The sequence below is a fragment of the Falco punctatus genome (genome assembly GCF_963210335.1).
Source record: "Falco punctatus genome assembly, chromosome: 4".
Taxonomy (NCBI): domain Eukaryota; kingdom Metazoa; phylum Chordata; class Aves; order Falconiformes; family Falconidae; genus Falco; species Falco punctatus.
Window position 1 is genome coordinate 77,942,628 of NC_137583.1, and position 27,286 is coordinate 77,969,913.

At 38.1% G+C, this 27,286-nt stretch overlaps 1 protein-coding gene across 3 annotated transcripts in view; it reads right to left on the bottom strand.

Moving 5' to 3' along the window:
- Nucleotides 1-27,286, bottom strand: part of SLC25A13 (solute carrier family 25 member 13) — a 102,014-nt gene that overhangs the window by 6,983 nt on the left and 67,745 nt on the right. For all 3 annotated transcript variants that reach the window (XM_080384598.1, XM_080384599.1, XM_080384597.1), the window contains 3 exons: nt 24,559-24,611; nt 23,437-23,517; nt 11,080-11,220 (listed from right to left, as the gene is read on the bottom strand). In XM_080384598.1, the coding sequence (XP_080240724.1) occupies nt 11,080-11,220; nt 23,437-23,517; nt 24,559-24,611 (275 nt within the window). The remainder of the gene's footprint in view (nt 1-11,079; nt 11,221-23,436; nt 23,518-24,558; nt 24,612-27,286) is intronic.

A 27,286-nucleotide genomic window follows, 5' to 3' on the forward strand; every position in this document is an offset into this window, starting at 1 on the left:
AGCAGTACAAACAGCCATCAAAGTTACCAGTAATGCATCTGGTTTCAAAACTTAAGAGGGTGGAAAACAGGCAAGGAAAGTTTTGGGGTAGCGGCAAGCAGTCAACTCTGTTCCAAGCAGGGGGCAAAGCAAAAAAGCCACTAGGGGAGGTCATCCAAAATAAGATACCAAATAATACCCATGCTCTAACAGCAGAAGGGACTTGCACTCTGCCTTTCCTCAATATGGAGATTCAGAGGACGCCACAGCCCGAACACACCAGGACTGAGACCAGCAGGAAGGCACAAACAGGAGGTAGCTTCATAAAATGGGTAAAATCTTTCAAGCTCGATCAAGAAATGGTTCACGGATGAGCCTAAGCCTCTTCTCTTTGAAGTAAGGGTGGAGTCACGGTGAAACTGCTCGAGGTACATCCATAAGCCCTCCTGGGGTGCCCTTGTTACTGTACTTATCTTGTATACAGATCTACTGGGGCCGTGGCTGAGCACCAGACATTTCACAGGGGACATGCTAATATCCACAGAATTTAATTAAATATAATGATATGCCTGGACATATCTGTAAGCTTAGCTGGTACTATAACACCAGTTAAAATATAGTGCTTATTCAAGTCGGATGCTGGTTACCAAGCAAAGACACCAGAGCTGCAAGGTATCAGGACAACTGAAAAGCTGCCTTTCAGCAAGGCAAGGCAGGGGCGGGCGAGCGGGAGGTGTGGCAGGAAAACCAGGTCCTGCGAGCCAGTTCACGGGAGATGCTAATAAGTGCAGCCTGCAGTCAGAGAATGCCTCTGAGAAAATAAAGATTTCTCTAAAAACAGCCATTAGATCTTCTAGTAAGACCTTCTGTGTCACTGACTCACTGAACGCAGTGAGCGCGTCGTGCTCTGCTCCAGCCCCAGCTGCTCTCCACCACGCTGCCTCAGGTTATTCCTTGACATTTTCAGACCAAGAAGGGACTGCCTCCCCTGACAATCCCTCCGTAGGTTAATGACCCTGCTGTTCAGACCCTTTGCCTTGTTGCTCAGCTGGATCTGTCTGATTTATGCTGCCAGTCACTGGTTCTCGTTATGCCTTCCCAGATACACTAAGGGAGATGCCGCAGAGGAACCTGATGCGCTGCTGTTGCAGCCGCTCCGCTGCTCGCCCGCATGGAATGGCATGATCAGCCACGGAACAAAGTGATGCTGGGCTGGATTCTCCTCACAAAGTTACCTGCAAAGCCCACACACTTTACCTTGAGAGCACAGAGATGGTAAAACTTTTGTACTGTATTCACCAGAGACACAAGAGTTCTGGCCTCTCAGTGCACAACAGAAGCCCATTTTACAGTTTACTTTTAACCTTCACATAAAAAGAAAAGACCAGGGGTTTACCAAGTTCTGTATGAAAAAAACAACGTTTTAACAACCAAATGTCTGCACTGTATTTTATCTCACAGAAAAAAATCATGAAACTCACTAATGAAACATTCACAGACCAACACGGTTTCTTCAGAAATTTATTTTTAGAGCATGCTTTTCCTCAGAACAAATCTCCTTGCTGCCTTTGCCCTCAGGGCACGTTACTTTTATTTTCTTGGCAATGCTGCCATTAAACACTGCACGCATTTTTCCCTCTGCATTTTTTTCATACTCTGAGATACCTCGACAAAAGTTAAAATAACTTACGGAAATCAATAAACTCCAAACGTGAGCAACTCTTAACCCGAGCTGCTAATATTCCTCCCCCTTCATTAACAGGCTCTTTTTCATGGGGCAGAAACGGCATATTGTTAGTATTGCTAATAATGTATGTTCAGGTACGCAGGGAGGGAGGGATGATCCATGAACTTGGTTGGCTCAGCATAAACAAAACCTGGATCAAAACTCGGGTCCACTTTAATAATAACGCAGCTTGGCTCCAGTCCAGCATCGCAACAGTCTAAAGTTTCCCCCCATCGTTCAGTTTAAAGTCTGGGAAAGCATGTTTAAAAGCAGGCCTCATTTAACTTCAAGTTAATCATCCGCAACCAGCCTAGGCCAATTAGGAAGGCTTAGGGAGATCGGCCACAGTATCTTGAAAAGCAAAAGAAACATTTATTTTACTTCCCGCACCTTTTTGATGTGGACAACATGCTGAAAGCCAAAAGGAGTTTTAATCAATCCCCAGAAAGCTGTAGGGATCATCCGCCGAGTTTATTCTGGCAGCCAAGGTGCAGACCTGCCAGGCATGAAATTGTTGGGAGATCCTACACACCACGACATGTGCCTCCCTCACACAACAGCCAGTTGGCTCCCATCTTCAATCTCTTTAATAACCTTAAAGCTCTTAATCTCGGCTAGTATCTCACTGAATAAACCAGCAGAGGAAAAAAAAACCCGATTGTCAAAGATTCGGCTAAATAAGCCCAAGTCAGTGCCGGGGCAGGTTCTTTAGCATGCTAATTCCTGCTTATACCAGCTCTACCTGCAAATAAGGCTCTAAACAAACTATTTCTATTACAAGGGGAGGGTAATTATACTGACAAAGGCACCTCTGTGTCGGGTTGGGCAGAAGGAGCCGGCAGGTCTGGGAGACGCAGGCTTAACCTAGTCTCCTGCAGTGAATGCACATTGTCTAGTGCAGGGGGGAAAATGCCAGACTGGGGGGACCTAGCAGCATTCAAGACAACAGTGGTGCACCTTGTCTGGGAGGGTTATTTAATGCTTCTGGCACCTGTACTTACAGCCACCCCCTCTTTTTCTCCTTTACAGGTTTAGAATTTATTTGGCATGTATAATTGTTATTTTGATCCTATAGCTACAAACAATAGGCAGCATGTCATTTCTTGATCATTTTGCATTCTTCTTGGGTTTTACTACAGACTTAACCCTTTGGAATCGGAGCCCTAACAGCACCTAACAGGTTTTGTAACAGTTAGTCAAATATTACTGGCATTTGCTTTCAAGGACTGTAATTTTTTCTACTGTAAAACGACATTACCTTAAAAGCTGCTTTAGTGTTTTATTCACATATATTTACACCAACCAAATATGAAACTGATTTAGCACAAAGTTAGAGGAATAAAATGCTGATTTGAAAAGTTGTGCCAGCAATTCAGATTCCGTTTGCAGACAAAAATTATAGTCTTCTTACCTGGAAGGGCTTTTTTGTTTGTTTGTTTTCAAAGAAAAATTCTGAAGAGCACGTTCCCATGTATGAGAACACAGTCATAAATAGGCATGGTGGATGCAAATTAACATAACTCAAAACTTCTACTACTCCGTTTCGTATGTTCATCATCCTGCTGTAAACCCACAAATTCAAGAGGTGAAAAACCTCAGCTGTTATCAAAGCAACCACGTGGGAGCTTGGTACACATCCTGTCACCTGAGATTACACTTTCCAGCTCAACACACCAGAAGCTTTATGAAGTTGTCAAAAATAAAAGAGAGACTTCTGAAAGCTTTTCTGACTAGTTTTGGAAATGCAAACTGTGTTGGCCATATCAACCAAAGCCCAAATCTGAGCTAAATACCTTCTAGTAATTGTAATCATAAACATTACCACAACCAACATATCCTTTCCTCAAGGATTCATTAACTACCGCATTATTTACCGTTATCTTGGGAGCACAGAACAACTTTGCTGTACAAAATTATGGAGTGGCGCTGTCTGTTAGGCTGTAAAGCACCATTCAGAATGATTACTTGCAAAAAGAGTAATATTTTATTAAACCTTTTGTGGCAGATATTATATGGACATGAGTTTCTATGATGTACAAAATTAGTAGGTGTACAATGTGTACATGAGCACTTTAAAGAAGTCTTTCAAAACCAATACAATATAAATTCAACTGACTTTAATGGGACTTTATGCATATTACTGCGTAAGATAGGCAGAAGACAGAAACTGTATTAGCTAATCTTGTAAGATTACGTCAATATTTAACCGTGACCAGAAATTAAATAAAATCTATTAAAATACTGAAAACTAGAAATGCGTCCTTTCCCATTTCTGCCAACACAAATGACATTTTGGGTTAGGTTAAATGATATCTTCCCTGACTGGGATATGTTGTCTCTGTATTATTAGGAGTTGCTGTCATCTCCAGAACATCTGTAGCTAAAGAATTTACTAGTTGTAAGTTTTCATGCCCTGGTGCTTTCATAGCAACAATTACTGGCAGAAAGAAGACAAACAGAGGAAACAAATTCCTTCTGCAAAAGTGCTGTTATGTGCCTCGCCAAAGGAGCAGCTGGGTTTTGAGAAGTATAATGCTTTAAAATACTTATTTACACAAGTAGTTCAGAATTTTAGACAAAGGCAGAAAAAAATATTTGCTTTCTAGCTTTAAAGAACTACAGGGGTTCAACCCAGCAGTTAGCCTAATGAGCTGTATGTGTCAAATCTTTTTATTGCTGGAATTAACACGCATTTTATTTCTAAGCTGCGTATCGTTACAGAATTGCTAGTATCTGAACACCCAGTGAAGGCGCAGTGAATCTGGGAGGAAGTTCTGACTTTAAATTGTTCTACTTACTATGATGGACAATTAGTTGAAGTGAAAAAATCTTTCTGTTTTTCCAGTCCCCCTGGTCTTTAGTTCTTTGGGAGGGAAGGAAGAGAAGGAGAGGAGATCTAAAACATCTGACCTGAAACTCTATGCATCATTATAGTAATTTTCCTTCAAATAAAAACTAATTTTAGCGTTACAAAGATATACCAGGATAATACCGGTCTTCCTGGACAGTCTCCTCTAAGCACTAGGATGGTCTATTCCACTGTGCAGAAGGTTGAGCAACCATGTCAGAAGGCCAGCATGGATGATCAGGGAACTCATGATTGAACTCAAATGCAGAAAGTAAAAAGAAAACAGAGGTGGGCATGGGCTGCCCGGGAGAAATACTGAACCACTGCTTGGGCATGCAGAAAATGAGTCAGAAAAGCCAAGGGTCAGCTGGAGTTCCATCTAGTAAGCAATGTGAAGGGGGAGTAAAATGGGTTTCTGTAAGCACAGCAGCAGCAAAACGACAACTAAACAAATTGTGAGGCTGTTGCTCAATGGGGGTAGGAAACCTAGCTACAAAAGTACATGGAAAAGGCAGAGAAATTACTTTCACCCTGCTTTTTACTAGTAAAATCTGTCCTCAACCCTCTCAGCTCCACAAGCTTACCAGGAAAGTTGGCAGAAGCAAAGCACTACGTACAGACAGAGCACCTAAGCCATCTGCACATACACAATCCGTGAGACCACAAGAGATACCTCCGGTGGTGCTGAGATAGCTGGCTGGTGTCACTGTGAGGCAGTCATTACCTTCAAAAGGTCAAGTCAGCCAAGAGGGTTCTGATGACTGGAACAAGACAAGCCACACCCATCTTGAAGAAAAGGAGGAAGGAAGATCTGGGAAACTACAAGCTGTTTGGGCACACCTCTGTCCCCGGGAGGTTTATGGAGCAAATGCTCTTGGAAGCCATTTCCAAGCATATGGAGGGCAAGAGAGAGATTGGGAAAAACCAATATGGATTTACCAAATCACGGCTGACCAACCTGTTTGCCAGACCTGTGGATGAGGGGACAGCAATGGATCTTGCACACCTTGACTATAAGCAAGACTTTTGGGATGGTCTGCCATAGTACCTTCATAGCTAAATCAGTGGAGCAGGAACTGCACTCTCGGCGGATTAGCGCATGAGATTGAATCAGGGCAGCAGCTAGTGTGCTACAGGGCAAGGCTGCTATCCAGAGACACCATCAGAGGATGGAGAAATAGGATGACAAGAACATCATGAAGTCGAAATTAGCAAATGCAAAGTCCTGCATCTGGACTGGAATAGTCCTATGCAGCAGTACAGGTTGAGGCTGAGTGGCCAGAAAGCAGCTTTGGAGAAAAGATCTGGAGGGTACTGGTGGGAAAATTGAGTATGGGTCAGCAACGCCTCTCTGCAGTGAAGACAGACAGCTGCCCCCTGGGCTGTAGTAGCAAGGGTGCAAGGGAAGTGATTATTCCCCTCCACTCAGCACTGGTTAGACCACACCTGCAGTCCTGTGTCCAGTTCTGGTCTCTCCCTTACAAGAAAGATGTGGCCACACTGGAGCGAGTCCAGTGCAGGGCCGACAAGCCAGCTGGGTAGCCTACGGTGTTATGAGGAGAAGCCAAGGGAACTTGGTGTGCTCAACTCCAAGAAGAGCAAGCTGTGGGGAGACCTTACTGCTCTCTTCAGCTACTTAAAAGGGAGGGTGCAGGGAAGACAACTCTTCTTGGAAGTGCACAGTGGAAGGACTAGAGGCAATAGACAGAAGCTGGAACATGGGCAGTTCTAATTAGCCATTAGAAAAAGGGTGAGGGGTTTTTGAGTTATTTTGTTTGTTTAAAACCGCGAAGGTGGTCAAATACTGAGTTGAGTTGCCCAGATGACCTCCAGACTGGCTTTCAACGCAAATTGTTCTGATTCTAACATCAAGTCTGCAAGTAGAGCACAGCACAGGTGTCTGCACAGTACTACTGTGAATTGTTTTGTGTCACTGGCACAGCAGAGCATCACGCTAACATACCAATGAATGACCCAAAAGAATATTAATCTCACTAATAGAGAGGGGCATCAAAACTATGCAAAGCCAGCTTCTCAGTGATCCTCAAATGGCTATTAATTTGGACTACAATGCTGGGGTAATTATGATCATAATCAATACAAGATTCACTCAGCTGAATGCAAAAAGGGTTTACATAGCATTTCCTTTGTGAATTTGTTGACATGAGACATAAGATTTATTTCTCCATGCCTTGGTTTTCTCTATTAATGCAAAATGGGAACATTGACATTACCTATATCAGGGGTGTGTGGGCATTTTATTTTAAAATCCACACAAGGTGCTCCACAGGTAGAAATTAATACAAAATAGAAGAATTCAAACAACAAGCAGTAGATCTTATTAAGACACGCAGGAATTTGCCTTATGAAGCTAAGACCAATATAGGTAATTCTTCACATCTTCTGGCTGTAGTTACAATTAACGAAAGTACATTCCTCCTCGCCGACTACTATATGGAAGACTTACAGATTTTCACCCAAATTTCAGCATAAAAGATTCACAGGAACTAAGCAGAGCATGCTGGATTGATGTATGGTGGTAAGAACAGCTTTCAAAATGATTTATTTCTGGACTGGGAAAAGAGAATTTTCACTGCACTCCTTGCAATGCAGTAAAGGAACAGCACCAAAGCAGAGCAAGACACAGAAAAGCCAGCGTGCAGCAGACTGGGTGGCCTGTTCTGATTTAAGAGGTTTGTAACAACACAGAAGTAAACTCACACTGATGAGCAATGGAAACACTTCAGCTCGGCTACGAGCATGCAGACTGACTGGTCATCACAAAAAACCAACTGCTTAAAAATATCAGGGCTCCCATTTTGAAAAATTATCATTATGATACTATTAGTTACAAGTTAACATCATGCCTTCTGGGCTCCAACTTCCTCTTAAATATGTGATATCTCTCCATTTATTCCATCTTCATAAGAAGCCTACTTTCTCCGCTGCCGGCAGTACAGACAAATCATTGATCCTCGCTCTCTGTGGATTTCGCCAGCTCACCATCAGGTTGAGGGAATGACTTTTCTTCCCATCTCAACACAACAGCTTTAAGGAAATGCTGTAAGCAACAGAGGATCCTGTCCCTCTGCACAGCTTCTCATACTATCCTGCCCTACTTGGCTTCATCTACACAATGGCCATCTTCACCTTTTCCAGGGACACATCACCTGATAATCATTAATGAAGATATCAGAAGTTTATTATTTGGGTGGTCGGTGGTGGAAACTGCTGTAGTAAACTGCAGTCAACCCTTCTTAGAGCAGTTTTACAAGAATTTCTAGCAAGTCAAGTAGAAAAGGAGGAACATTATGGTCTTGAACCAAAACTGATGCAATAATTCATTTTTGTTGGCTTTGCTTTCTTTTGGTCACAAAAGAAAGAAAAAAAAATCCAGAAAATATGTAGTTCAGGCCATACCAAACAGAAAAACATGAAAACAAAAATAATTTGTTGTCAATAATGAAATGAAATATTACATTTAAATTTTGGGTTGTTAAACTTTTTTTTTTAAAGAAAACTTACGGGGGGGCGGGGAGAAGACATCGATTTATTTCAAATTAAAATCCCTGAAATGAAAAGTCTACAGAATTTTGCTTTCAACACTTGCAAAAGTAATTTAATCAGTTGGTCTGAAATCATGGCTAAGATAGACCAGTGTTTAAATAGCTGGGATACTTACATGAAGGCCCATTAAGCCCACAAACAAACTTCCAAGATCTACAAATAAAACTGTTTTCTAAACCAAGTATCTATTCTGTTCTTCTGCAGCAGTATGCATCGAGTTTTACTTAGATTACTAAAATAAGTACATTCAGAGCTTGAGATACAAGCCGTGTGTCTTGAAAAACAAAAGACAAGGCTAAAACAAAGACTTAAGATGCAAATGAGAGTTGCTCACATTAGAGTGAACAGCATGAAAAGTACTGATATACACAAAATCCTCATTCCTGTTTTAGTTTTAAAGCTACTTTGACTCATTGAGAGTAAGCTTTCTAAATTTACTGAGACATTTCAGTTCTCATTAGTAGAACACTTATTATTTGATGGTCACTTGGTCATTATATTCATTAAATTAATCTACTAGAGGCAGCATCGAAGAAGGTAGCACCTATGAAATCTAGCCTCGTCTGAACTTCATTTTAAACCATTGATGTCTCTGGGTAGCATTTACTGGGGCTGGTGACTTTGATGAAGGAGTTATCCCTGTCTGGCCTCACCAACGCTGCCAGCTTCAGCACAAGCATTCAGGAGGGGACTGGTTTTGCCTCTAACACCACTGTTCCACAAGCACCTCAAGGCAGTATAAAATTCCTCTGATACAGACTGATGGGTTCCCCATGCCGGGAAGCCACTCCTCCCTTTGCCTGGGTACAACCATCCTGAGGAGCTACAGAGCTGGTCTGGGTTCAAAATAAAGTAAGCCATAAGGAGGAAGAAGCTTTACTTCTAACGCGTTAACTGTTCCAGATCATTATGTGGCTACACCAACACTCCTGCTGGCATATGGGAGAGGGGGCAGATAGGATTGCCATTGGTTTTTTGGCTACAGTGCCAAAGTGTTTGGTGGACAACAGCACAAACCTGCCCAGTGACAGAGCTGGCCGTGCCTAAGGGTGCACTTGGACGCACAAGCCTTCTGACATGGCCTGTGCTCTGCTGGGTGTATAACCATGATTGCCAGGTTAAATTCTCTAGTTTTGTCAGATCACTCAAGTTTTTGTAGGCAATGGATCCAAACCGGATATACAAATGGACATAAACATAAGGAACAGGGTGGAGGGGAAGACAGACAGAGAGAGAGAGAACAAAAGAGTAAAACCAAAACCCTTCTGTGGCTTTTCTTGTGGAGGTAAACAGACTTAATGAATGAACCAACGAAATGCGTAGCTTGTGATTAAATAACTGCCTGTTTCGATGCAGCATAGTGCTGTAACCAGCTCCTGTTCAGGTGTATTCCTTACAAACATTCATCAATTATCTACTCTAGAAAACAGAAATAATTCCTAATAAGACCCAAGACATTAATGCCATTTAAAAATGGAAAAATGGAGCAAATTCTGCTCAGCCATCAAAGCAGGTATTCAGAAAAAAAACCAACTAAAAATGCTAATTTTAGTAAGTCTTTCTCATTTTGTTTCATTTTTACTAGTCCAAGTAAAAGTCAGTAGTTGCCCTCCACTCCTGCACAGTCTCAGGGATGCAGACTGTTTACCATAGCCATGTTTTCACTTGTAAATGTTGACCCAATCAACACCATAATGTCATTTACTAGGAGTTTACACAATAGCATCAGCTTCAGTAAAACACCTAAAAAAATTAGCAAGTCAATTTAAAGGCAAAACCAACTCCCCATTAAATCTTATTCAGACCTGCAACTTCTCTCCAGGCCAAAACATACATACATCTGCTCGAAGGCAGACTTGCTCTTTGTAATGTTAACAGAACAATTTAAAAGAACTGGATGCCTAAAAATGGAGATAGAATTTATATACTTGGAGGAGGGGGACAGGGCTTATTTGGTGGTTTTCAAAGCATCTTCAATTTAGGTTACACTGCTGTAAATAAGAAACAGAGGAACACTGCCTGCTGCACTGGAAATACTGGGACAAAAATGGTAGTGTGAAAGCTTTCTACCAAGACGTAAGCTGCAGAATCTGAAGAAAGATCACACGGTGCCCTGCAGTATATGGCATTCATTACAACTTTTTTTTCAATACTGTGTGTAATTGCTATCTCAAAGTACTCCAAGAACTTTCATACTCCCCCACATCTAGTATCCTTCATCTAAAAGTAGAAGGCAGTACGTTAATCCTTTAAATGATTTGCAATATACATCCTATTAGATTCAACAGAAGATGTTTCTAATCCTGTTGCAGTTTAACGTTAAACCTAACTTTGTTTCAACATATTTACGTGTCTATGTGAGGACAGTAAAGTAGAAAGCAGAACTGTTGAGTTTGTAGTATACACTTGTAAAAGCAGCTTTTCCTGATATTATTTGTGGCAATGTTCTTCTAAAGTAGCAAGAAGAAACTTGCTTTAGGAGCTTATTTTTATGTGGGGCTCACTGTCTGTATTTCTTTGCTATTTTTGCGCTGCAATTAATTCCCCATCACCAAATTAACAATGACAGCTGGGAAAGTTGCTGATTCAGACACAAAAAAAAGCACAGCTTCAAAACTGTAAGCTCTATATCATGAAGCAGATGAAAATAGGTTTATTTTTGCACCAGGCAGAACATCAGGAGTCACAAAATAATCACCAATAAACAATACTTACACCTCACAAAGTGAGAAAAGAAATCTTAGTCAGATCCACAGGAACCACAGGCTCAAAAACACAAGACAGTTTCTTCCATAAGTTAGAAATGAAAAATGAAGATATACTATCACATAATAAGGAAGAATTTCTTAAAAAGTACAATTATGTCTACCTATGAAAGTCTGTGAGAACAATGAAATGATCCTATGATTTGAAACATTCATAATTTGTTTTAATTCATGTATATATTAAAAAAACATACCTTGTAGAGACCAAAAAAGCCTAAATCCCGTAATACAGTGAGGGCACTAACTCGTGGACCAGTAGTAATTTCTCCAGCCACCTGTAATCGAATCTTGACAATTTCCAGTGGATTCGTAAAGATCACTTGAGAACCTCCAGCCTGAAATTAGAAGTGGAAGACAATACATTAACTCGCTACATTATCTGCAGTGTACATCCATCCCATTAAATTCAAGAGAAGACATTTTTAATCCTGCTGCAGTCAGTCAAGCTATTAGCAGACAAGAGTTTTAGTATTAATTAATCAACTGCAGCTCACAAGGTAAGAAACCTACCCCCTCAAGAGATGAGTTGTCAGGAAAACCAGAGAGGAAGCAGGTCAGCCACTGCAGCACTCTGCAGTATTCAGACAGACACGAGTTCAATTCTTGTTGCAAGGATACATTCCCCAACACCAAGTTATGCAACACTGACAACCAAGAACACCGTAATGCAAGTAATGAAGTGAAAGGAAGAATTAGTAACTTAAGTAAAGAAACTGAGATGTGCATGCCAGTACACAGAAAGTGAAAACGTACCACTGAAGAGTAAAAGTCTGGCAGAAGCTTTTTCAGTTTTGGTGTGAGTTCACAAAACAAAGAACAAATGGATTCCAAAGACCAGAACTGCAGATATATTGTGCTTTTTTTTCAGACCCCACCGAACTACCGGTTTCAGTGTCGTTAAATGCTGTTTGATTCAAGAGTCTGAGCTCCACATCATTTGTGCACCAAGTAATAAGGAAAAGAAAGTCTACAGACTGAAGGATTCTGTTAATCAAGAACCGCTAGATGCTTTTAACATGTCAGCCTTGGTTGTCAGGTTGGGAAGACATCACTCAAACAAGTTTGAAAATTAGATTTGAAACACAACAGTGGCCAGCAAACTCCCCGCTAGTTCTTGTAAAGTTCATTTAATTCACAATATGTAATTGAGGGCATAACCTTTCTGTTATACTGACAGATCCCATTAAAAACTTGAAATGAGAAAAAAAAAGGTAACATGAAAGTTACCTAAGTGTGTGAAAAAAAAAATACTCATTCAAACTCCATCTGGCCAAAATTCAACTGTGTCATTCTAACTTCTGTTAATGTCTTAATTATGTGGCCCAACAGCTATGCCCTTCTCTAGGTTCTGAAATCACAAAAACTATGCAAAGGGCAGCCCTCACCCTCACCACAACAAAAAAACTTTTTCTAGTTTTTTTCTAGAAGGTAATGACTAAAGTGAAATAGGCTGCATTTAAAAGCACTTGCATCTAGCCATGTCTACTATGTAAACACCATGTGCACATCTTTTTTAAATTATCCAAATGTTAAAAGAATTAATCATAGCTGAGATTAACTATCATTCAAAATAAAAAATATGCACAGTAATATGGTTTAAATAATGTGCTGAAGAAATGGCAAATCGCACGAACAACTATTCTTGTCTACCACTTAGACTGAGCGTACACGGTGTGGTTACAAATTAAAGTCTTTACATAACCCCCAAAATATCCCAAATGTTTCCTATTTTGACCAGAAGAAGTATGCTCTTGTGTAACTCAACGGGTTTTGACTTTCAAATTGGCATAATTTAATTTAACTGCTTTTACCAAACCAGAATCCCGGTACATATATAACTGCTATTCTTGTTGCCATCAGAAATTAGGCTGATAAACTATTTGGCACGTACATGACTTCAGTTTTGCCCTTAAAATGAAATATATTAAGTAACTAAGTATTCAAAATAAAAAATTACCTTTTACTTGTCTACTCATCTAGCAAAGTCTCAAAATAATAAAAAAATCCTGGAAAGGTCCTTATGGTGAATTACAGATTCCTACATAATAAACATTTTAGTCTATGTATTATAAATATTAAGTGTTCCCACATGCCATCACACGTATTTTCTTCTTAAAAGGATAAAATCCCAATTGCAGGTGATAAAAGTACATTTGCAAGTTTGCTATACCACAGCCCTCCTATACTACTTAAAAACTCATACCAACTGACCTATATTAGCACAAATAAACTACTTTCCCTCAGTATGATATTCTTGCAGTTCATTGTGCCATGATTCCATGGGAAGTGCTCCTTTAATTTTCACTACGGGAAAACCATATTAAGACGTAAAAGATGTAATAATAATAATAATAATAGTAATAACAACAACAACAATAAACAATGCACCAAAACACTGAGCACTTTAAGAATCTATTAAAATGTTTATAAGTGTACGCTATAGTTAAAGACAGGAAATAGAAACATATCTGATTTTAACGGAGAAAAAAGGGAAATAATTTCTGACTTTAAGCACATGTAATTGTTTATGGTTGCATCTCCAACCCAGCTGCATTGACACTTGCAGTATCAGATATTTGTGGCTTTGCGTAAGTGACACAAGACTTCCTCTGCTTCAGCTTTCTATTTGAAAAATGGGGATGCAATTATCTACCCACCTCACACAATCAAGTTTGCTGCATTCAAATTTCTATGAGACCTGCGTGCACTACGCATTACTAAAAAGGCTACCAATTTTGCTGCCTGCAAAGCAGGTCTGAAGAAAGACAATGGAAATTTCCAATGAAGTCTTGCTACAAAACTGTCCAGGTGCTAGCCCAGAACTCCCTGAACAACCTTTGTCCTCCTCTGAATTTGATCAAAGATACACTAAAAAAATCACATGGTGAATAACCGAGGGTGATGAGCCAGACAACACCTGACAGAGGGTCTTGGTAGGAGGGTTTCTACCACCTGCCTGCTTTGTGATGGAGAGGAAGGCTGGTTTATCAGCCTGTGCTGAGGCTTTTTTAGCAGTAACAAGTACAGTCGCCTGGTGGGGAGCTTTTATCACTCTGTTATTCAACCATCAATGCTGGCAACTACAGCTCCTTACCCTCAAAATGGGGGAGAAGCAACTGGAGACGGCTACTGTACTCTTTAATGAAATGATTTCTTGCTTATCTAGTACTGGTAACTCCTATTGTGTCATTCATCACCACAGTGTGCAAGTGTCTCATAAATATTAATGGTATTTCCTCCCAGCGCTCCTGTGAGGAAAGTACAATGACTCTAGTTTTACAAGAAGGGGATTTGAGGTAAAGAGGTTAATTGTATGTGTGTGCATCCCCCTAGCTCAAACACACACAACTTGTAAGTCTCCAGATACCCTGATCTCCAAATCAGTAGCTTGAATCACAATAGCATGGCCTCTGTCTTCTGAGTTTTTGCATATGCAATGAAAGAAATCTCATCAATCTATTTTTTTTCCAGTCTCTTCAAGGTGCTGGTATAAACTGTTATGGAAAAAACAGACAAAACATCAGCTCATCATAGCACCCTGCTCATTCATTCTGTTTGGCCAAAGGTTGAAGAACATTGCCTTCTTGTTTGCTAACTTTTGCAGTTGAAAGTGTATCTCATTTTAAGATTTTTAACTATGTTCTCAAAGGTCAGGATTTGAAAACTATGAGGCCAGAATACACACAGTTTAAGCTCAGGTTGCTCAAGCTTAATAATTTCTCCACTAAGTGTCACAAATACCAGCCTCATCAACAGTTTATATTAAGAGTTTCCAGTAGCAGCAGTTTTTCTGTACTGAAGTTACAAACTTGAATACCCTCAGCTCTGAATTCCTTATCACCTTTTACAATCATTTTTTAAAGAAACAAATGATCTGACTGTAAAAGCAAATCTATCACTTTTCAATTATTATCATGTGATTAAAATAAAAATGGCAATTCTGAGTTATTTATAGGAGTAGATACCTAGAGGTACTGCACAGATAGTTATCTATAAGGGCCCACAAAGGGCCCATATGATTCTGAAAGAATTTAACATTTGACCTAATCTCAAGCACTTACAGTCTTGTTTAATATAACCAAGAAAATAAAAGGGAAATACCTCTGTCATTCAAGAACTTCTCATACACACATAGCTAGAAATCTGCACGCTTATAAAATGTTCAATGTGTTTTAACACACAGCTAGCTATGCATACACACACATGAATTTTTTAAAACAAGCTTTCTTCTTTTTTTTCTTTCATTTTTGCACTTCTTCAACTCTGTACTTGGTATGATATCACCCAACACCTCTCGATGGCAGTATAGTCTTGTACAGTAATACAGTACTGTCTATCACATGCCTCCTTCTACTTTCTTACTTTACTGAACAGAAAAGGGAAGTAGAAATAGTTGAGGTATTTTTTTTTGTCCATGGGGAAATAAAACTCACTCTGTAGTGAAAAACAAATAGTTTAATAACTACCACTTAACAACACTCCAGTTTAAGAAGTCAGAATGTTTTCTACTTCTTCATATGTTCAAATCACTTTGTAATAAACTTTACTGGAAAATAAACAGATTTTCACCCCCCTCATTACACTAAGACAAGAAATTCCTGTTCTTTTTAACGTTACTGCATTTTGTGCCTTTACAAGATTAGATAAGAAATGAGCACACAGGACGATCCTCTTATGGCTTTCACATCTCCATTTGAAAGCTTTGGTATAGGTTCTGAAGAGCTTGCAATTGCTTGCAATTGCGGAAGAAAATTCTGTTTTCCATCCCAGAAGTACTAGATTCTTCTCCTTTCATCACTACTGACCATCAACTGTTCTTGTGCCTCGAATTAACCTTATTACCTACTTCAAATCATAGCCTTTTTCCTGTTCATTCAGGGTCAGCCTAGATCTTTCTTCTGCATCCCATCCAACTTGTCATATGTCACATTTAAGGTTTCATGGATGAATAAAGGATTACTACTGCTATTAGAGTGTTAATATTTCCCAACAATATCACCCAGGGATAGCAATTATGACAATTAATGGCAACCATTAAAATACATAAGCAACATATTATATAATTATCCAAACTCAACCTTTGCAAAAGAAATAGTCTACAATGTCTCGGTTACTCATTCAGCCTACAAAAAGACAAGCAGGTGCAAGTTCCAAAATTTTTAGACAACTCTTTATTACATTCAGTCATACTGAATATCACACACGGTCCCAGGCCCTTACTCCTTGCCAGTTGCCAGATGCAGCTTGTTTTCCTGTGCATTTGCTAGCATCCATTAATTCTAATTAAAGTCAAAGTTCCTAAAGTGCTGAGCATTGTAAGACACAAAATAAAGGTTGTTCCCTGTCATAAGAAAAGATCTAAATTAAAAATGCACTCAAAGGGATGCAAGAATGGAAGAATTACCATCCTCATTGTATAATAAAAGGCAACTAAGACATAGATTCAACGATTTACCACAAAATCACATATTAACTCTACAACAGAACACGGCTTAGAAGCCAGATTTACGGAGTGCCACTGCAGTGCTTTAAAAAAGTCTTGGTGTTTGCATGGCAAAAGATCCCAAGAGCATCAGATGAATTACGCTGAGCTGCTGCAGAGGTGATTTAGCTATGGACTTGCCTGTTACCAGAAAATCCACCGAGTAACAGACATCTGTCCAAAGTAGCTGTTCTTCTTACAGATTTCAAAGGTTTCAAAAAAACCTTAATTACATGGTGCTGTATGTCAAAGATAAAACACACTGGGTTCTCAAAAGCTTGGTTCTATGTTAATTTTTTTTTTTCCAATAAAGCCAGGCTTCAAAAATCCAGACAAGCCATCTCATGCTATTTTGTGTCCTCTTCTCTGTGGTCCTATCTATACAGGATTCTGATAATGCTCTTTAGCAATGGGAGTTCATATAGTAAATACCTTTTCTTCAGATCACGAGGAGATTTCCTGAGCCCTCAGTCATCTACTTTTCACTACCTTGACCAGCCCAGCACAGAAACAGCTTTCATGCAGAACAGTGTTTCTCTCCAGCTAATCTTTCTTGCCTTCTGAGGACAGCCTTCTCTTGATCTGGCTAAGGTTTTACTTTGGGCAGCTCAAGCAGCAAATGCTGCTAGAATCGCAGAGTCTTGTTAACATCCAAGTGTACATAAAATGTAAAGCAAGCTCCTTCAAATGCTCACATAAAAGTGCTCATAAATAGAACTGCAATTAGTCTGAACAGAAGAACGTTTCTGCTACTGCTTCAGACAGATTTCCAAGACTCGGATACAAGTTGTGACGATTGTCCTATAATAGTATATTAATGACCTGGCTAAACAGAAACAAACAGGGCTATGGTTTGTTTATAAGCACTGATCAAGTCCGCAGTGGGAAAAAAATATTAAAATTGTAGATTTGATATTTTTCACGTTATAGCTAATTCACCCCTCAGAAGCCTAGCCAAAAAATCAAAGTGGAGTCTACTTGATTGGCATTATAAAAGCAATTAAGTTACAGTCCTGTCAAATATGTTAACATTTGGCTCTGTCTGCTCTACTTGTCTATTTTGACTAGTTGTAGAATCATTTAATGATTTACAGACCTTTCAAGTCTTAAGACATGGTAGCTGTATTAAAACTGTGACCCATTATTTCTTGGTCACATCATAAATTACTGTGACACCATAAATATCTTCCTTTTTCTCCTAGAAAGCAAGATTTTAATTCCTGATTTGAGTTTGAGGCTTTGTTTTTTGGTGGTTTTTTTGAACCTGCACTGGTAAACACTAAAATATTTTACTGCCAGTAAAAGAAGTAGTAATAGGAGAAAGGGATGTGTAATAAAATATAATTGTCAAAAAAAACCCCAAAAACTTTTGTACTGTAATGTATGCTTATTTAAAATTCTGCAGTCATTATTTCTAATATAACAGGAAAAAAACCCCCACGTTTCAAATGGAAAGAATAGTAAATATGCCTGTTGGAAAAAAATAGTCTTTTTAAGAGTTCGGAATTGTTCAGTTCTGCAATCAGAAACATACCAACCTAAAAGCTATGCATCCCTCCTTGGTTTACAGTTTGAAAATTTTATTCTCTCTCTTTTTTTTTTTTTTTTTTTAATGGAGAAGGGAAATGAAAAGGAAGAGGGGAGGGCAAGCAAAAGGGGAAAGCACCTCAATTCATTATGGGAAAATACCCTTGGAAAAAAAATAAAATTAACTAATCCAAAAGCAAAATTCAAACCACAGTGAAATCACGTTCTGCCTAACTCCTTACTCCTTTCAGGAAAGGCCAGTTTAAACAGGTATGACTGGGTGAAAATTTCAGCAAACTGTATTTTAAAATATTCAGACCTGCAAGGAAATATGGGCTGAGGTCAAAGAAAAGCAGGATCTCTACAACAGGAACTTCCCCACCCTTTGGTACAAGCTCTTGGAAGGGCTATCATATTACTGTATGATCCTTCCCAAACTTCACTGTAAGGCTTACATCTAAGATCAGCTGAAAATTAATCAGAGACAATTAAAACAGAGCAGTGTTGATATACAATGGATTTGCAAACATGAAGTTAAATTTAAGCCTATATCTAGCTGGCTTTTTTTTGTATCAAAGGTTTACAATTAGTTTACATTCTTTTCAGTACGCTGAAAATAACTACAGTTACAGTGGTTCAGAGGAGAAAAAGACATTTAAAAAATACCTAATTAATTACAGTATATTTTGTTACAATATATTAATTATATTAAATACTTTAAATCTAATTAATTTAACAACATAAATTTTATGTAAAAAGAAAATTGCTTTAAATTTAATCCAGGAGGAAAAAAAAAGTATTAGGAGCTGCTGAATCTTCCCCTAAACAAGAAACATGAATGTTAGGCTTTTACACATGCAGGTAGAACTCCCCTTGAAAGTAAGGGAAGTTAGATACCCTGACTGCAGGGAGAATAGACCTCTGAGAATAAATCTGTTAAAGAGTTCAAGGTATGTATGCCATTTGCTTTCAAAGCCAATATGAGCAATCATCAAGAAGACCATCACGACTTAACTACCTCAATAAATGATACCAAAACTTTTTTGTGTGATACCAGTTCTTTTCTTTTCTTTTCTTTCAGATACACAAGGAGAGATTTTTTTTCCCCTGGCATACATAAATGCTCAGTTTCATTTTACCCATAGCTCACCCTCCCTTGCCAAACAGAACAGAATTTTATCAGATTTATGTTTCTGAGTAATGAAAGCAAGAATGACACCTTCAGTCTCCTTTAGCCTACAACTGTGAAATGTCATTTTTTGCAAACAAGAAGTGTGGGAATTGCAGTCCATGTACCCTCTGCCTCTACTGAGATGCCACAGAGAAAATGCAGCTCAGATGTGGACTTACCTTTATTACTCTCTGAAACATAAAATAAATGTTGTAAGTAGCTTAATAAAACCATTTGCACTTGATCAGTTATTTGGCACAATTCATCTGGAATTTCACATAGTATTCCTTTATAAAAATTAATTCTGGGCAAGATTTTGCACCTTCTAGATGAACTCCATCTTAACTGTATCTGATTTTTACGTTCCATAGCAGAGCTGAGGTTGTCCAAGCAGGTCCAATATGTTTTAACTTTATTACGATTACTATAAAGTCTCTAGAAACATGCCTAAAATTGTCTTGACAACTTAAATAGAAGCAGATCTGTACGGGGTCTGTAATTGTACTGTGCTACATGATTTAAACTGGCTAATAGTGAGCACACACTGAGCAGCTGGGAAGGAAAAGACTGTGTGTGCTCAAAAAGAGGAGGGAGAGCAGAAAGAAAGGTTAATAAAGCAAGATGTTTTTCTCTTTTCTTGCTGAAATTAAGCCTCCGATCTACCTATGTAATCGTATCACTGTATGCAGACAAGGCAACATATATTATATAGCTTTTTTCTTTTTAGTTACGCTATAATACTTCCAGTTTTCTTAATATTTTGTGTGTTTTATGATCACTCTTTATTTCGCATCTTTGCATCTCTTTCCCAGTTACTTCCACACAATGTAAATCTTTCAATTAAATGTGGAACTGCTTTATTTAAGGAACTAAGTAAAATGACTGTCTCATCTAAAAGCTTAAGTGTTAAAGGCAATACCTCAAAATCCCAAAAATATTATTTTACAAACTCAAGCTTTCAATTGGTTAATATAACTCAAAAAATAAGAATAATGAGCAGTGCCGTATCAAAAAATCAGGTGACTTTTAACAGAAGCTTTTAAGTGAATTAAGTTTAAAGGAAGCAAGCAGCTAATCTCGGTATGACTAGTTATTATTTTTTATTTAAAATATAAAATGAACTGAAAAACAATGTAAAAAAAGCTTACAGAAACTTCAAGATTATTGACACTCTAAAAAAAAAGATTTCAAGTTTTATTTACAGCTTACTCAAGATCATCCTTTTATTAAAGAATCCCTGAAGGTAAGTTACAGCATTAGCAGAAATGAAACCTAGCATATTTGTGCACTTTTTCATTCAAGGAGACTAAGTCAGATTTGTGGTTCAGATGCTCAGCAGATCCTAGCTCTACAGTATCGTTACACTATGTCTTGGAACTGAAGCTTTTTACTAGTCTAATAACAATAAGGGCTATATAGGATCCACATGAGTGATGGAAGTGCTAAATGAACAGCAAAGACCAGAGTTCATGGTGGGTGTCGGGCATTGTGCAAATCTGGAAGTTACATGAATTTGTATGGGTAACAAATACCATAGTCAACAGGAAAATTTCTTACAAACAAAGGAGATGGAAATTCAGAGTTAACAATGTTCATAACAACCCTCCCTAAGATCCTGTATAAAAATATAAAGGTTATAAATACTTTTAAGTATATTCTTGGGGGTCTCGCAAAAAATAACTTCAACCGACTTATCACTTTCATCTTCACACAATAAAAAGCTATGAAACAGGCTGTTAACTGAACTAAGTGCCACAAGGTCATGAAGCAAAAGATCTATTTTCTTCTTTCTTTTTTTTTGTTAGGGAGAGAAAACAGTTTACAAAACAGAAAAAGACTTGTTCAAATGAAACAATCAGCTTTAGTTACAAGTGCAAAAGTCAGTCATGGGTACTAATTCTCAGTAATTATGATGCAAAGTGAACTCCTTGGGGACTCAAAAGTCAATGCCTGGCAATGGTTGGGCAAACAGCAGAGTGGAGCTACTCGGGTGATACTGACCCTTTCAAAGCCCTTTGTGTTACTGAACAACCTAAGCCATCCAAGCATCTGCTCAATTCCTCCCTTTTTTAGGTATTAATGCTATACTGTACTCACAGGGTTGGTATTTAAAACATCAAAATCTAAAATGCATCCCAGCACACAGCTATTGCATAGGCCGTGAATACACTCCCAGGAAACAAAAGCACAGAAGAAGGACAATTTAACATGTGTTTGTAACACAATCACAGCTGAGAATTGGATGTGGAGAGCGGAAGGTGATAGGGCATGTGTCTTTTATAAAATTCATCTTAATTGGCTGCCCCTTTTTAGACTCTAACACATCACACACTCCTGTCTTCTTGCCTCTCACGTAAGTGATTACTACATCGTGAAATGAGGTAAAAATCGAAGGCTGAAAATTTTCAAAACCATTCAACGGTGTCCTTACCGTTCCCACAGTGAAATCACACGTTTCACGTTGGCCTAAATGGGGACAAAAAGTTAGCCCAATACAATGCTGAAAGCTACAGGAAAAAGCCTGTCTTTTCACCTTATATTTTATGCATATATTTACACCATGAGAGAAAAATTCACCCCAAAAAACTAGGCAACACTTGTAATGAGAGTCTCTGTTGCTAGTCTGAATTGGGTTTAAAATTACAAAAAAAGCCCAAAGACCACCTGCAGAAAAGGCAAGTTGCAACCCATCTACCTGGCACTGGACTATACCCTTAAGTGGAGCGCTCCAGTTAAAAGAAAACTCAGGGCATTCTGCCACTGCACGTCTACTGCTACAACTTTATGCAGCATCTCATTGTTAATATGTATTTCAAATACCAAATAGGACAAGCCAACATTTACAGCACATTTAAAATATGTCTCAAACCACCTATCTCTTAAAGCAGATCCTTAGTTTACAATGAACTACTGGCAAAAAGCTTGCTGCAGCATTCTCATGAATGACAGGTCTCTGTAAAGAGTGCTTTTTGTACTGCATTAAAAAATTCACAGCAGTCTGTAAAAATAAAAACTCTAGATCAAATGACATTTTAAATGAAAATTTTGCTGAATTCTCTATGGCTGCTATGTTCATGAGACTTTTTATTAGTGTAAGGGGCAAATACTTTTTACTCTGCAAGCACTTTATTGCATTTTTCCTTCATTTACAGCATGCTTTTTATTTAGGGCTTCAGAGACCCACATTCTTCTCTCCCTCCCCTTCTTTTTTTTCCTCCCTTGAATGCTCCTAAAGTTACAGAACAAGGGGATCCTACCTGGCAGTCTACAACAGGTCAATGATCAAACAGAAGGAGCAGTGAGACAGCAGCCAAATCCTGCCCCATCTCCTGAGAATTACAGAAAGCCAGGGCTTCTCAGCCTGCAATGCAACTGAGCCACTGCACCCTGAGGCTCAGATAATCATAGTATGCTCTCTGCAAGCACATACAGCACAAATCTCCGCACCCAGTGAGGTTAAGACACAAGCATTTGTTTTTAAGTTGCTGCTCTCTGTAGTTTTTGACACAGGTAGAAGCTGCTTGAAAATGTGACCTCATCTGTCTTATGACAGCAGAAACAAAGATAGATTGAAAATATACCAAAATTGCTGTGCCCCAGTGATCAAAGCTGGTTTAAATAAACAGTGTTCTTTATCTGTAAAGTGCACTGGTCTTTGAACAACTATTCATTTTACCTAAAGTATTTACATTTGCCTGAACAAAATCAATACACCAGATAAAGTAAGCTGTAATATGAACAGACAGAACTAGACCAAACCATGAAGTATTATCATTTACCCAGTAATATGCCAGTTGTTCATTAAGATACTACTTTGTGCAAGCAAAACACTCTTAAATACTTAGCGGGTTTTAAATACAGCCTACACTCAGGAATGCATTATGTACTGAGTTAACATTACACAGCCTACGTCTGCTATGAACTCAAAGAAGCATGAGTAGTTTTTGCCATTTCAAAAAGCCAGTATCACTGCAAAAAGTGAAAATTAGTGGGTGCAATAACACATCAGGAAAGAAGTGACGTGGCAGAGTGGGTGCCACAAAGTAGTAACTAATTATTAACTTCTGGAAAGGTTAGCATGAATCCTCTTCAGGCCGTAAGCTACAACCAACATGAATAAAGACACATTCTTTATTAAGGAAACAAACTCTAAGCTGTGAGAATTATACAGCGCAGTTAAAAGGCACGATGCACAGAAACATTTACCCTTTCATCAAGAACGGCTGGCCTATCTAGGAAAGAATTGAGATGCTCTAGTAGAGTCTGCTCTTGAACCGGATCTGTGGTTAAACAGAAGCCTTAGTCCGCACAGTTAAATCTTACACAGTGCACTTTCATCAATCTCATATGAAGGAAATGAAAGATACTTACACAGCCACCAGCAAGAATTTCTGCAGCCAGTGGGACAGAGCCATCTTTAGTCATAAACTTATCTCTCACAAAATCATTAACCTTAAAAAACAAACATTTATGAAAGGAAAGATGACAAATTAAAGGGTCGGAGAAAACACTCATCAGCTGCAAATTGTGTGCAACTGATACATCCATGAATATAACAAACTAACAGATATCAAACAAGTCTTAGATTTTATTTGAAATACTGTAAAGCTGACTACATTTTTCTAACAAAGATATGCAGCATAATTCAAACAATTATTATTGGAAAACAGTAACAATCACTAATGAAAGAATAAAATTATCTGAAAATTAATGATAAAATAATTTCAGATTTTAGAAATGCTCATTACATTTACAAATGTAAATGTAATTTCAAATTAATATTAGAATGCTCAATAATAAATTTTAACACAATAGTAATTCAATTAATAGCATTGAGTACCTTTTTTTTTTAAATGCATCCTACTAGCTTTGGTGAATACTAGCTTATCAGTGAATAACCAATACATTAGGACTGGGTTATAATAAGAAATTCTTCAGTGCCTTAAAATCATTCAAGAAACAACAAAATTACAGAAGTAAAACACTTACAGGGAAAAAAAAAGCATGCAAGCAAGTTCCTTTCTTACTAAGACTTCACTACATGCTCATATTATCTCTTATTGCGCTAGATTTAAACATACAGGACCCACATGGAGATAAAAAAAAAAGCCCTGCAAGTCCAGTAAATAATTACTCATTTTTGCTATGAAATGAAACCAAAGGCCTGTGCTATTTACAAACAAGCAGACAAGCTGAACAGGTTGAATAAGCTTGTTATATTTTGAAGCGAGTCCAAAACTAAGTTTTCAGTAAGATTCTTAAACTGTACAAGCATATATTTGCATGTGACTTGTATGCCACTGTTCACAAATCAGACACACACAGTTGCTTTGTGCTTTTTGTAATTCAGTTTGCATCAAGCAAAAAATGATAGAATACACTCTACCATGTTTCTGACACATTAAGGATAAAAAAAATCCTTAACACACTAATTGTACTTAGATGAACTTTACAATGTGGAGAAATGTGAAAACAATCCATTTGCAAACTTACAGTAAGTTTTATGGCCTTCTCCGGTGCTACTCCTAATAGCTGCGGTAACAGACCTGCAACATGGAAACAGAATTCAATTCTTTGAGTAACTTGGTTTTAACTAAACAAATCAACAAATATACGTAGAGATCACCACGCAGAAACAGCCAATTTTTACAGTAATTTTGTGTTACTATATTTAATGACAGTGCTTAAACAGTCAATTTTGAAAACAAACGTTGTGCCACCCCTTCAAGTGCTACCACTGCCTGTATGTATTTGTTACTTTAGCTTTTTTAAATCTGTGATATTAGCTTACTTTACACTTAAACATTAATACAGATTTGCCAACTACGTTTCAGTACTCTGTCCTAAACCAACATCTATTTTCTGCATCTTCACACAAAAATTAAGAATTACTAATTAATTTTGTGAGATACACGATGCATTCAATGCAAATCGTGAGCGCAGTACCTTTTTCTGGCAAAACCAATGGCATTAGATGGCAGGACCCAAGAGGATAGGAATCAAAATAATGCAAACCATTCAAACATGTATGACTGCATTCTTGAGCTCTTTGCCCAGCAAACTCAACAGTTCTTAAAACAAAAAAAGTTTTTCCCCAGGTATGGAATTTCCTATGTGTTAGAAGTGATGCACTACAGAACTGGAAGCGGGAATCTCCATCAGCTTCACTTGCTTGAAGTGAACGGTTGATACTTTGTGAATTTTTGGAAAACACAACCTACAAATACGCAAAGCTTACCAACTAAGTCTGGGGCTAGAATGGTGTTGGCAAGCATTCATCAGCATGAAGAAACTAGGGCACTATTCAGAAATGCAAAAAAATCACCTTAGCTAGAGTTCCTGATGCAGACCCACTTTGTTTTAATAACTCAGGCAGCACCTTTGGGTACCTTCTACAAAACCTGGCATTTTCACCTCTCCATGGTTTTATTTTTGGGGAAAGCTGCCAATCAAGGTTTCAGCTCTTAAGAGCTAATGTGCCAAAAAGCCTTTTCCTGAAGAGCTAAATGTCAGACTAAGAAAGAGAAAAAACATATGTGCACTGGATTAGTGTATTATTCCACCTTGCTACGATCCATCAGCTTCACTGGTTACTACTGATGCTCTTAATAAGGAAATGAACTTGGAGAATATAACTATTTGGCTTGTGGCAACAGGAGGGCCAGTCATATTTATATACTAATGCCTTTAAAATTTTGCACCTGCATTAACATTTTTGTTTTTCAAGTGTCAAAAAGAGTAATTAATTGCATATACAGCTGATATACATACACATCTAACATTTGCCCAAGACAGCTATGTTGATATGGCTGAATATTCAAACAAAAGAATACACTAACACCCAGTTCATACACAGTTGCTCAAAAAAAGAGATTCTGCAGAGTAAGTTAAATTCCAAGATTTGAATTTCTCAAACAGTTTTAGTTGCACAGGTGACTTGAATTCAGACTTCAGTAAAAAACCATTAAGACAGTCAAAACTGTGTAATTAAATACTATGTTTTCTGTAGCACTATGAAGAAAACACAAGGACATGCAATGAATAGCATTTTTTTTTCAGTTTTAGCCTTATACAGACAAAATTATCTTTGTAACTGCTATGATACTTACGCCTTACTATAGGACATGTATAGCTTTGTATAGACATTATGGATAATGAATCTGTATCTTCAGAGATTCCATTTACTTTACAAGCACACTATCTGATCCTAAACCTAATCCAGTAGAATTAGAGCAGGTCTGTAAGCAGACATGTCATTCCAAAAGAACCTGGAGATCATAAATTTTAAAATCACGTATGCATGTATTACTATACCTAAGCTGTATGTAACATGACTTTGAAGTTACATCGTATCAAATAAATTACAGAAAAACACATTCTAAAATATCAAGATACAAAATCATAAAAATAGTCCAGTTGGAGATCTGTATGAACCTCTAGTTTTGGAAGCAACATAAGCAGGAGAAATTTTCACTAGATTGATCTGAAGATGGCCTTTTTACTATTTCTCATTTTTCAGCTCCTAAGACTTTGCATTTCTAAAGGCATTTGTAAAATCACAGGAAAAACATGTTTATCTTGGCACAAGTTATTTTTTCCCCATATGCTCCATTCCTTTTGAACTCAAATCTGAATGAAACTGTTACAACTCAAACCTTTCCATAAAACTTTAATGTAGAAGAGAAAGATTAAACAGAAAAGGCAGATGTTACAACACCCCCAAGAAAAACCACCCCAAAAACCCCAACTGAACAATCAAAACTCCAGCGCATTTTCTCTTTTTTTTCTCCCTACTGCACACAGAATTTTGGTATATATTTAGCATTATATATACAGCAGCTTAGGAAGGTAGAGGGACTATTCATCTGCCCTCATACCTATGTAATAAAGCCATCTGTAAGTGGTACCTGTGCATTCTAGAGGTTATGACCATCCAAACTAAATTCTCTTTTCTTTATTGCTTTGATGGGAGCCCTGAAACACTGTTGAAAGATTTCTGAACATGATAAAGGTGGTAAGTTTTGGAAGGAAGAAAGCACATCAAGGTACACATATGAAAATGTCATTTTTCTGTTGGGGTTATTCTGACATGCTAGAAATTTTTCAGTGTTACTATTCATTAGGAGATCAGCAATATGACACATACACAGATGTAGGACAGGCTTAGAAACATCTGACAGTGTCTCAAAAATGTTATTCTCTGATGCTATAAGTGGCATAC